Genomic DNA, 13,456 nt, shown 5'->3' with positions numbered 1-13,456 from the left:
TGTAGAACCGCTAAGGTTAAAAAAGCACTATTTTATGTGTTACTGGCTGAGAAATAAGCAGATGTGGGTAGAGTATCAAAAAGTTTACTCAAGTACAAGTAAAACTACTTATAAAAATAATTACACAAGTAACAGTAAAAGTAATAATGTTAATAATTACTCGAGTAAGTGTAATAAAGTATCCAGTGAGAAGACTACTCAAGTAGCAAGTTACTAGTTACTTGAGATCTGAAGAAAATGAATGGAAAATCATGAATTTCAGACTACATGGAGAACTATAAGTCACACCTGTCCTTGAAAGTCTGTCTGTTCTGTTTATATGATATAAAACATGGGTTCAAGATGAAGCAGCAAATCCCAGTCCTGTGATGGGTACAATAAAACACAACCTGTCATTTTCAACACAAAGTCTCACACAACCCAAAAAACAAACATTTTCCCAACAGTTGACTGTCTTTATTTTCATATGTTAACAACACCATCTTGTCAGGATCTGCATTTAAACAAGACAACAGAGAACAAAAGAACAGACTATCGAACAGAACAGAAGATAAAGTATGTGGCGAGAGAGCGAGAGAGAGAGATTGATAGATAGATAGATAGATAGAGAGAGGTTTTTGCATCCACATTCAGACCACTGCAGTGTATCGTGAGACTCGTGACCTCATTATACGTGATATTAACAAATTATTAAAACTACATTTATTCATTAACATTTAGCAGTAACGGAGGAACGCCACCGAATGTAGCAAAGTAAAAGTACATTTCTGTGATTAAAAATGAACTTGAGTAGGTGTATAAGTATGGTCAGTTAAACCTACTCTTAAAAGTAAATTTTCCCCCCCAAAAAGTTACTCAAGTAAATGTAATGAAGTAAATGTAGCACATTACTACTCACCTCTGGAAATAAGAGACAAGTTTTATGCAAAAGTATGTAGAAGTATGGTCTGAATTGTAGTCTAAGCTCTGACATGTTGAGGCAGTGTGGGTGGTTACCATCTGAGAGCAGTAGTGTGATACAAGATACAGCTGTGAGCAGAGACTACAAATAAATATAGAACTAAATATTTTGAACAGACTACCAATCAGTTACATACATCTCCATTAAACATTAATATACAGTTTATATTGACAGCATTAAGTATAATGCAGAACATTATTAAGCATTACTAAGAGGTTTTCAGGTTTAATAAGTTTTTCTCAACTTAGCCAATCCAGTCAGCTTGCAGGTAACCTGATATGAATTACATTATGATTCAACAGTTGTAAAGGATTGCTATGGCTCAGGAGAAACTCCACATTGTCAGTGGCGTAGATCCGAGCTGACAGAATGTGTCCAAAAACACTGACCCACATTAGCATATTGAAACTGTCTGTGCTGAACTGTCAGGCTGAGGACAGAAAGTAATGTAAAGGTGCGTCTTGGCAGGTTCCATGTTTTAGTCCACATTCTGAACTTATCAGTATGAAAATCATGAGGATTGCTTTAAACTAAGCTGTCTATTATTCATGAGAATGATGCAAAAACATCAAAGGTCACTGAATAATAGCTGAAGAATAGCGGTAAATCAATAATAACAGCCATGGTTTCACAAGTGCATCATTTATTAGGCAAAATGTAGGCTGATTAGCGGGTGGCCTCCAGAAAAGAAATCCTAATAACTCAATTTAATTTTCAAATCAGTCATAATCATAATTTCCTTCATGATTAAAGTCCATTACTATTTAAACAGTGTTGGGAACATTACCTCTATGTTACCATAACTGTATATTGTGATTTGGTGGAACTGCATTTAAAGACTTCAATATATTTAAATACATTTTGCTTTTTCTTATAGGCTTAGGATTACAGATCTGACTATTCTGCTGTAACAGTTTACATATGGGAGCCTATTAGAGAACCAAAGCTCTGTGGAGGCATTTTAGTGCCCTGTCTATGCACCCCATCTAACCTTCTCCATGGCAACTCATTTAAAAGTAGCACTATAATTGAATTGCTTATGGCTTGTTCCCTGGATAATTCTCCTCATCCAGAAGAAGGAAAACAGCTGGGTAAAAAAAAAAGAGGGTCAACAGCTAGGGCACCATCATCTGGAGCTCTCTTTTCCTTGTTGGAGAAGAGTCATTTCATGTCCTTAATTAGAGAGGATTAATCACCATAGCAACAACAGTATTCGCACAGCAGATTTCAACACAGAAATGGGATTCTGGAATAAGGAACTCTGTAATATGGACAGATGCATAGAAAAACACTACCTGATGCAAAAATATTTAGTTTTTTCTACTGTTTGACTTCAATCAACTGGACTGTTTTTTTTTAAAACATATAGCCTTATACAAAGTAATATAGCTGGATGTTATACAGAAGTAAATATGTAACTATAAAACAGTTTTTATATATAAGACATTCATATTTTATCATAACACCTAGACAAGTGTTATGATAGCTGTAGTGTTGCTAATTTATATACAAAACACTTTCTTTGTGTGTGTGTGTGTGTGTGTGTGTGTGTGTGTGTGTGTGTGTGTGTGTGTGTGTGTACATACACACCCTAACTCCCTTTAATGTTTAAAGACTTGTTGCCCTGTCATCCAAATAATTAAAGAACACTCCTCTTAATTGCTTTTAAGGTCTTCAGGGATATTGAAGTAGGTTCATCACTTAAAGCTAGTTAATCCATTTGAACATCTTCAGAATAAACAAAAAAGCTTATTGAAGTGTAAGCTTCCAGATAAAGTTGTAGAAGGGAAAGTGTTATGTGCAAATGTTGGTTATTCATGAACCAAAGGATTATCAGAATAACCAGCACCTCTACAGTTTCTACAGTCAGAAGGATCAGAAAGTGAATGCGTAAACCACTCCGACCACCACAATGTTCCCAATGGTGGCAATGATGGCGATCCACAGCCATATAGCATCAGTGGAGACATGCTGCTGCTCATCGTGTTGAGTCTGAACTAAGGTCATAGGAGCTGCATTGACACTGGCAGATGAGTTGAAGAGGGAATGATCAGCACTGTAGTCATCATTGGGTGATGAGTCCATGAATGCTCCTGTCATAACCGGGATCTGCATGAAAGAAAAGTCAACACTTTAAACCAATAAAGTGTGGTAAACCTCCAGAAAAGCTTCATTAAATTCATTTTATAGAAGAGCTTAGGTTCTGGTACATAGAATATGCAATTCATGATAAAATATGCGATAGAGAGACATAGTTTTAGTCTATCTACTAAATTTATTCATAAATCTGTGAGGTTACAGAGCTAAAAGTCTATTTAACTCCGAATGCAATTAACAAGCCAGACCACATTAAGTGAAGGACACATTTTGAGAACCAGTCATTTTATTGGCAAGCGCTCTCTCCATTTAGAAAATAATACATTTCCTGTGACCATGCTTCCCAAAGCATTTGCATATCCTTATTAAATTGATTATTTAAGCTTCTCTAAATCACATCATAGAATTGTTTCCAAATTGGAACAGATTTTTATTATATCCCTCATGTATATTTTCACACAGGCAAGACCAGTGGTGTGACCTTATGCTTAATTATTGTGTAATGACTATTTAAAAAGGGGAAAGTTAAAGTGATTTATTTAAGACAATTACAGTCCAAGGAAGGCTCAGTGAAAGACCACAAGGATATATTCGTTTCCACTGTACTTATGGTATGAGTGGGAGTCTCCACACAAAGCTAAAATACCTTTGAGGCATGAAAGGTGATGTACAGATACATATAGTAGAAACCATGACTCAACCTGTAGTTTCATAGCATGATGGAAAGAGATGTGAGCCTAACCTGGGAGTAACTGGATGACAGGTTTAAGTCCAAATTATGCAAAGACTCTAAAATGTTTTTTGGCATGCAATTGGATGACTCATCCTTACATTTAAATTCATGGCATGAAAAGATGGTAGTGTCCTTTGCAGGTTACTTGTAATCTTTTTTTTTATTATTATTTTATAGTTTTATGACTTATGGCCAGGATTTAATATGTAAAAAAAAAAAGGAAAAAGGGAAAGAAAACAGAGGAGTCAAAACAGACAGTCACAATACCATTAGCCTACAGTCTATACAACTATGCATTATGCTTTTCATTGTTTTTTTATTTATTTATTTTTTTATATATCTACAAAATTATTACTTTTGAATAAGCACATTTTGTTGCAGAAAGATGTGAAATCCATCTGCAGAACTGGGAATTAGTCACTACAGGGGGCTTCTTTAGGATAGTCTAAATAAAGAGCCATTAGGAAAATGTAATATGATTATGATACCTGCATTATCTGTAACTAATAGTTAATGTGCCATAAAGCATGGTTTTACATAACGAACATCGACTAATGCATTGATATGTATAGATTTCTGACAACAATAATTGCTGTTGTAGGGTACGTGGTGCACGAGACTGTGAATTAAATATAATTACTTATATTTATTCCAAATTGAAAAGTATGTCCAGGTAATAGCATCACATTGTAGACTGCTTGTTTCTCAGCCACTTAGCCACTTCACTCTGCTGATGTTACAACACAAGTCTCTGAAAAGTGATCATTTGTTTCTTTTAGAATTTATCACTTAATTTACTTATTAGTGAAATAACATAAATACATTTTATCTTTGGCTTTAGCTTTTTTGTGATATATAGAAAACAATACTTTACTAATGAAATGTAAACTGTTCTATCCTGGACTTACATAATGAGGCTGTCTCAAGAAATGGGTGAGTGGCCAAACAGTAATGGAAGTAATTAAAGCCCTGTGTGGCCATCCCGAAGCACCTGAGCAATTATGTAAGAGAGCAGACCCAGACATTGAAATTTCCAGTGCTTTTAAGGCTCTTGTAATGCTTTTACTGGAAGTGGTATCCCACTTTTTCTCTTTTACTTGTCTTTGCTGTAAAATTTGCTTAGGCAAAGGAGTATATCAGGTATACAGTATAAACAGTGAATCACATTTCACACAGTTCATTCATTCATTCATTCATTCATTCAATCTTTTTCTTCTTCTTCTTACTCACTCACACCTAGGGGCAATTTAGAGTAGACTGGATGATTTTACATTTACCAAAAACAGAAGTAAAAAAATAATTATTTGTGATACTTCAATCAACAAAGTTGCTTCAGCCTACAGTAAAAGTGCTTGTTAAATAAAAAAACAAACAACTAATTACTTGTTACAAAGCATAGCAGTTTGTTAGATTATTGTTTGTTAGGTTGTATATGACAAATAAACATATAATGCTGTCCCACTTTACCTGAACAATACAGAACTTTAAATGCTCTAACAAGGAATAATCTGCCTTTAAAGATTGACCACACCCCCTCTGAATATAATAGATCAATTTAAATATGTCTAATGACAAGTAATGTTCTAACATTAATTAAAATTACAGCGTTAGTATTTGAGCTGTTTGTTTTTAATTTTTATATTATTCAAAAGTTTATTTGTCCAAGTTTAACTGATGTCTCACACTATCTGAATCCATGGTAAAACTATCTGGAGCATCTACTATACAATCCATCAACTAAATATTAACAAGAAAGTACTGAAATACAGTTGTGCCCAAAAGTGTTCATACCCCTTGCAGAATCTGCTAAATCTTAATACTGTGAACAAATAAGAGGGATCATAAAAATTCCATGTTGTGTTTTGTTTAGTACTGTCCTGAATTAGCTATTTCACATAATAGATATTTACATATATTCCACAAGAAAAGATAATAGCTGAATTTATAAAAATTACCCCGTTCAAAAGTTTACATACCCTTGGTTCTTAATACTATAATAGACTGTTTTTTGCTTTGTGATAGTTGTTCATGAGTCCCTTGTTTGACCTGAGCAGTTAAACTGCCCACTGTCCGTCAGAAAAATCCTCCAGGTCCTGCACATTCTTTACTTTTCCAGCATATTCAGCATATTTGACCCTTTTCCAACAGTGGCTATATGATGTTGATGATGTATATGAAGGTAACACGATACATTAAGAGCCATGGGGATGAAAACCTTTGAACAGGATGATCGGTGTACATTGTTATTATTTTGTTTAAAGATCTTTCTTTTTTTTCCATTTAGTACTGCCCTTCAGATGCTATATAAGATAGTTACATGTCTCCCAAAAGACAAAATACTAATTTACACCAATCATCCTGTTCAAAGGTTTACATCCCCCTGGCTCTTAATGTACCGTGTTACCTTCTTGAGCATCAGTGAATGTTTGCACCTTATGTAGTAGTTGGGTATGAGTCCCTCAGTTGTCCTCAGTGTGAAAAGATCGATCTCAAAATCATATAGCCAATGTTGGATATGCAGAAGATGCTGGAAAAGCAAAGAATGTGCAGGACCTGGAGGATTTTTCTGAAGAACAGTGGGCAGTTTCACTGCTCAGGTCAATCAAGGGACTCATGAACAACTATCACAAAACAAAAACCAGTCGTGGATCATCCAGGTAACAACACACAGTATTAAGAATGAAGGGTATGTAAACTTTTGAATTGGGTAATTTTTATAAATTCAGCTATTATCTTGTCTTGTGGACCTTATGTAAACATCTGTTATGTGAAATCACTTATTCAGGACAGTACTAAACAAAAAACAACATGGGATTTTTATGATCCCTCTTATTTTGTTAACAGTATTAAGATTTAGCAGATTCTGCAAGGGGTATGCAAACTTTTGGGCACAACTGTACCTGTTTAAAAATAACCTAAACTTATCAGCATCCCCAAACATGATAAACAATACCAACAATTCCCTAATATGTGTTGCTAGGATACAGGACTTCTAAAACAAACCACTGTATTCATGCCACAGATAAGGGATTTAAATGTACGGTAATGGCAGCTTTCCTACACACAGTAAAATATCTCAGGAATAGAATAAAAAGAAAAAAATATAAACAGTAAAATGGATGAGGACACAATTCTTTATGTATCATTGTGCCTTTTCAAATAATGTATGATGAAGTGAGCATGTATTAGTTGGACCTCAAATGTGAAAATGCTGTTTAGATTTAAAGCCTGTCACTTGGATTATTTCATGCACAATGCCTACAGAGCCAACCTTAATATAATACAATGCTGGCATCCTACTGCTGCCATTGTCACAGTACATGGACTGAGGCAACTTCTCAGCACTAAGTGTTCTGCCTTCTCTGCATTATTCAGGCACTGGTTCTGTTACTAATATTCATGAACTGAGCTGTAGTAATTCCTCTGGGCTATGGGATTCATCATGGTTTAAGGGCAAGATGATTCTCAAACAGAGAACTTATGCTCAGGGTTCTCTGAGTGTCTGAATTTCTACATGTGCACATACATCTGTCAAATTCTGGAGGAATGGTATACATGGTGGAAAGAATAAAGCTCTCTTTTAAGAAAAAACTCTTACTATCACTGTCAGAACAATTTCTTCATCAGCTGAATCAGGTGATTTAGACCAGTGTTGTTTAAAAAATGTCCGTCGGAGAGAAACGTGGGTATACAATAACCTTTGGCTTAATCAAATAATTTTACTAGTGGACTTGGGTATTTTAAATCAGTGTTATTTCTCAAACATTTTTCAGCTTAACCATAAAGTAAACTGGTACCATATTGCTTTACTTGTTTTGTCATTGGTTTATGTTTTGATTATTTAGTATATGCTACACCAGCTCTGTCTTTAGCATGCATAGATGCTAAACATGACACAACAAGCAGCCTTATAACCATCATCTTATGTTGATGATGGAACCGTACTCTGAATAACAATAAAACAGGAGGCACAGACAGTAGTAAATAGTACAGTAGTGTAAAACCACATTCATGCAAATCTGTAAATGCTTTTACTGCTTTTAAATGTGCCACATGCCCATCTATTCCTTTAAAAGTGCTCTTCATACAGACAGTTGTCTCTAGCCTGTTGCTAGGGTAACATGCTAAGCAGCAAAACGGATCTTCTAGATAAGTGAAGGAGGCAGACAAAAGAGTGTTGTGTGTTCTGCAGCACTTAGACGATGCTCTTCTTTTGGATGTTAAAAGTCGCACAGCCAGACGTGCAAATGTCCAACTGATGATTGCACACCAAAAGTATTTCTTGTGCTGTTTACTTTATATTATTATTATACATTAGCTACAAGCTATTTATTGTGTCTTTTACAAGAAGTTTTTGTTAAAGGGGTCGTTAAATGCAAATACACGAATTGAGAAAAAAGTTTGAGTAAAAGTTGCTGTCCATTTGTTTAGTGTCAGTGTTGGCTCCATTGTAAATCCTTGTCTGCTCATGCTGCAAGATGCATTGTGCAAGTTTAGGAATAGGGGCAGAAGAGATTTTGTTGGATCAAAGCTGAAGGTTTCATAGTCTTTTTCACATCATTCAATTAAAAGATACAGTAGGGGAAATAAGTATTGAACGCGTCAACATTTTTTTCAGCAAATATATTTCCAATGAGACTATTCGTATGAAATTTTCACCAGACATCAGTATTAACTCAAGAAATCCGGAAATATAAAGAAATCACAACATTAAAGTCCATAAATAAAGTTATATGTTATAAAGTGGAATGACACAGGAAAAAAGTATTGTTATTCATTATTGCTAGTAGTGAAATTGTGGTTAATACTTGATTACTAAGTTAGCGAACACAAAGCTACAGTAGATGTGAGTGACCTGCACTTGAAGCCCTGAACAGGTCAGTAATTTTGCTACATTTCGCTGCATCTTCTTGGAGGGCTTTCCTTTTGTGTGCCCTTTCCCTCTCCATCTGGCCGCTTCCTCTCCATCCTTGCTCTGTGTATTGATTACTCTGTTCAAAATTGTTCACCGGAGGTTTATTTATTTATGATTTATAATCAATTTATTATTGAATGTGGAATTCAGAAATGATCAGTTCAGTACATCGGACACCAATAATATAAAATAATAATCGTTAAATAAATGTGTTAAAAAACCAGCAGGGCTGCAGGCCAAATCAGTCTTCAGGCCACTGGGAAATCTCCTAGTGCTCCTGATGGTCAGTCCGGGCCTGCACTTCCACAAACATGTTTTGTGAAGATCAGACGTTGATAGATCCTTGTTCTTTAAATAAAATAGGGTGCTCACTGTGATTGTCATCCCATTTACTGAAAACAATTGACTCTAATTTCATCTTCAAATTAAATTGATAATCCTTGAAGTTCACATACTTTTGCCACTCACAGATATGTAATATGGGATCTTTGTCCTTAATAAATAAATGAGCAAGTATAATATTTTTGTCTCAATTGTTTAACTGGGTTCTCTTTATCTACTTTCAGGACTAGTGTGAAAATCTGGAACTGTTTTAGGTCATATTTATGCAGATATACAGACAATTCTAAAGGGTTCACAAACCTCTAAGCACCACTGTAAATTATTAAGAAACTAAAAGAAACAGAAATCATCAATAGTCTTTGGACTACCAGGGAATGATTGTTAAGCTGTGTGTTAACACTTTAAAATTTTGAAAATCAAATGATTGAAAGTACTACACCTTCTAGGACTTCTACTTAAAATGGCCTGTTTATCAGAAAACTTTGTGTCCTACTCTACTCTAAGATCTACATTTATGACTAAAATTCACTAGAGGTTACTACTGAATTTCTGTTTAAGGGCATGGTTTTGATGGAAACAAGCCATTATCAAGTTGCTGTTGTTGAAAAACAAAATCTCTGGAAAGTGTACTTACACCAAAGGAAGTGTGGCTTTGTACTGTGAACATGCGACATGTTATACTGTAGTATGTTATGCAATATGCTACTGAGCTCAAGGGAACGATGTGCTTGTTTTCCTTTTGACATTCCCTGCTATCTGCACCTGTCACAGCCACATATAACATGTATTCTGTTTCTGTCCATTTTTGTCCATCTCTATGTCTCTCTGTATCTTTGTTTGAGAGCCAAGGGATAGGAGATAAGAGATAAAATAAGAGATTTAGTAAAACGGAGCAAGAAAATGAAGTTAAGCAGGGAATCAGATGTTTCTTTAACTCATATTACAAACCACTCACACTGCTTAGTGTTTTCAACTGACCTCATGAGTCATGGTAAAAATCTTGTTTCATATTTCGCTATGTGAAATCTTTCATTTGATTGCATGTTCCTCACTATTACATAATGCTACAATACATAACTGACATTTAGAGTCTGCCAAAAACAGTTCAGGAAATGCAATCCAGGATGTAAAACATAACAGATTTCTCTGTGGAACTGTCATATATCCAAATGTCATCATTAAGATTAATTTTTTATTTACGGAAGTCTCTAAAAATAATATGACAGCTCACAGATACAGAACTACATATAGATTAAGGAATCGACCAAGTTGCTTCACATTTACATAGTTTTAAATTAAAAGCACAACAGCAAACAGTAGCTCATTAACATTTGCACACACACACACACACACACACACACACACAAAGATGAAAACACATAGTCACTGTTTAAGGAATTAAAGTAGCTTCTCTGTTAGTGTTTCCCCTGTTAATCTAGTCCCTTAGTTTGTTAGTGTTTATTGTTTGTGGTTTTACTTCTGCTGGACTGGTTTGCATAATGAGTATAGAATCACCTCTGGTGACCTTGTCTACCAGTGCTCTCACCATGATGATATGGTGATTGGAAATGCCTAAATAACAAGATTACTTACAAAGTACCTCCTTTCATCTGCCTCTACTTCCCCGGCATTACAATCATTCCTAAAAAGTTTCTAAATGTCAATCAATGTAGATCTCTCTCTTGTCCAGGTTTTATCCAGAAGATAACAGCACTATCCAAATAAGCTTTGTAACTTTGTCAGAAAGCATCAACTTCAGCCTGCATTAGACTCTTCACATTGATGAGAAAGTGCTGTCCTTGGGTTCTGTGCCCAGTCAAGATATGAATTCCTTTATAAGGGAACATTTAGGCCTCCATCCAACACATTTACATTGGCGTTTAGGACACCTACATATTCAGTATTGACTTACTTCTTTTATTTGAGTTTCAGGAAATTTACAGCACAACAAAATCCCCAGTGCCAAATTATGTCCAATAGTGTTTTCAAAAATCTATATTTAAATATATAACTAAACACTGTAGATGTTATTTTGAACCTCCGGCCATTAATTCTACAAAGCAAAAAGTTTAATCAAACAAAGCATGTTACAATGAGAGCAAATTCATCACATTAAGGGTCAGTTTACGTGACAATGTAAGGACTAATCCAACAATGTAGGAGTTAATTTAATATTGCATGTGATCATTTGGGGGTGTTGACAATGGGACATTGGGGGTGGGGGATTTGGAAACAGAAGTGAAGTGATTTATTAGCCTTTATTAAAAATGCATACAGTGGAATCAAATTATGGGACTCCAAAGGGGAACAAAGGGGAAACAAATGATTAGTGTTGATCTGGTGACCATGAATAAAAATACAAAGAAAAGAAAATTAAACATTAAAAACCAACGTTGCACGTGCAAAAGGCATGCGATTTTTACATAAACCATGTTAAAGTGCAGTTCACGTGTAGACAGCTACAGATCAGCGGAAGGCATTTAGGGCGTGCACAGCAATGTGTTTGTACTAGACCTACTGGACTGATGGACCTTTCATTACGCAGAGGAGCTGAATGAGCTTTTTGCTAGAGTGACTCCGGTCCAGTGTATTGTCCTATTGTATAAATACTATACACTGGAAACGATGAATCTATAATTCATTTCAACATCAAATGAAGCAAGACTTTGACAGTAGGAGTTTACATGTAGTACCCCTGTTTATTGCAAATTGTGGCCTTTAATAACAGGTGCTATGTGTTTGCGCGTGCAAATGGGCCACGCCCTCCCTCCCCTGGACAAAGTTAGTAGCTAAGTACTTATAGCACCTGTTCGCGTTTTTTTTTTGGGAGAAAAATGGAAAATATGTTGTTTTTACATACCTGCGCAGCCATAAATGAAAGATCCATGTTGTCGACTTTTGTTCAGTTGATCCGTGAGGAAGGGAAGAAGATGCGCCTGAATGGCGCTATGTAGGCTATCCGAGTGGAGACAGAGCACCATGAGAGGACCGAGTTCACTGGAGAGACGAGACTCTTACAAACTAAAACATATTACACGGAGAGGACATTTTACAGTCCTGAAACTCACCGGGAGAGATAAATAAATGAAACGAAGAGAATAAAGCAGCCACGTGTGGAGAGACCCTTTCTCTCTCTCTCTCTCCCTCTCTCTCTCTGTCTCTCGCCAACCCTTTCTCTGTCTCAGACTATTTGTTTCTCCCTCTCCCCCTCTCTACATTTTTACAAATATTTTAAGTTGATGCATTACTCTCTCTCTCTCCCTGTCTCTCGCCAACCCTTTCTCTGTCTCAGACTATTTGTTTCTCCCTCCCTCCTTCTCTACATTTTTACAAATATTTTAAGTTGATGCATTACTCTCTCTCCCCTCTCTCCCCTGTCTCTCTCTCCCTGTCTCTCTCCAACCCTTTCTCTGTCTCAGACTCTTTGTTTCCCCTCTCCCCTTCTATATATATCTTTTATATTTTAAGTTGATACATTACTCTCTCTCTCTCTCTCTCTCTCTCTCTCTCTCTCTCGTTTCCACCCTATTTAATACAATCACATTATTTTCCCCAACATACTGGTTATTTTTGAATTTTGACCTACAGGATTAGACACCACACTCTCACAACCAACTGATGTCTTCAATGGCATGTATTCCACATGGTTTCGGAAACATTCCTGTGAAGTTCTGGTTCATGGTGACATATGCATCACATAACTGCTGCAGACTTGTCAGCTTCACATTCATGTTGAAAATCTTTGAAAGTCATGGAACCAGTTTGAGAGGATGTGTTTTGTGCATGTCCAGTAACAATACTCAATTTTAAACAATATACTCTTTTTTAAATAAGCAATGATTTGAATTATATCAAAATCACAGCAATAGCATTCACATACTTATGGGAAGACACACATTATGTTATTTTTTAAAATCTATTTTTTGGGGGGATGGGGGTGGGGTGTGGGTATAAGCCAACTATAGTAAAATGTTAATGTTCCTTGATGAAGTGTTGACTATGAATAGTCTTTTTTGTGGTCAATATGATAATACAATGACACAATAATAGGGCACTTAGCTATTTGTATAGGAGGTCAAGAATACACACACACACACACACACACACACACACACACACACACATATATATATATATATATATATATATATATATATATATATATATATGCCAGGTGCAAAATAAATACAATGGACTATCAATCAAAATTTACAGAGAAGAGACAAACAAACATACAATGCTGTTTAGTGTAGAAAGCAACACTGAAAGAATCAAATAGATCATTTATAGCAGAGGTTCTTAACCTTTTATAACTAAAGAAACCCCCCCCCCCCTTCCCAGCCTCCCCTATCATGTCGCATGCCCCCCCCCCATATTGGAGGAGACCAGGTATAGCCTGATGATGATC

At 35.8% G+C, this 13,456-nt stretch overlaps 1 protein-coding gene across 1 annotated transcript; it reads right to left on the bottom strand.

Annotated features, from left to right (window-relative positions):
- Positions 1 to 2,240: 2,240 nt before the first annotated feature.
- LOC128613187 (uncharacterized protein C14orf132) lies at positions 2,241 to 12,502 on the bottom strand. Its single transcript, XM_053633817.1, has 2 exons — positions 11,909 to 12,502; positions 2,241 to 3,070 (listed from the first exon to the last, which is right to left on the bottom strand). The coding sequence occupies exons 1-2, from the start codon at positions 11,933 to 11,935 to the stop codon at positions 2,837 to 2,839; spliced, it is 261 nt and encodes an 86-aa protein (XP_053489792.1). The 5' UTR covers positions 11,936 to 12,502; the 3' UTR covers positions 2,241 to 2,836.
- Between the last annotated feature and the right edge of the window lie 954 nt (positions 12,503 to 13,456).

This window comes from Ictalurus furcatus, chromosome 9 (assembly GCF_023375685.1).
Source record: "Ictalurus furcatus strain D&B chromosome 9, Billie_1.0, whole genome shotgun sequence".
In the NCBI taxonomy this organism is placed as follows: domain Eukaryota; kingdom Metazoa; phylum Chordata; class Actinopteri; order Siluriformes; family Ictaluridae; genus Ictalurus; species Ictalurus furcatus.
This window is presented reverse-complemented; position numbering and strand designations above follow the sequence as displayed.

What these genes read in the sequence shown, in the direction of transcription:
- LOC128613187 (XM_053633817.1), bottom strand. Translation starts at nt 11,935, where the DNA reads ATGGATCTTTCATTTATGGCTGCGCAG. An exon ending in TTTCATTTATGGCTGCGCAG is followed by an intron (nt 3,071 to 11,908) that starts GTATGTAAAAAC and finishes TCTTTCATGCAG; the next exon opens with ATCCCGGTTATGACAGGAGC.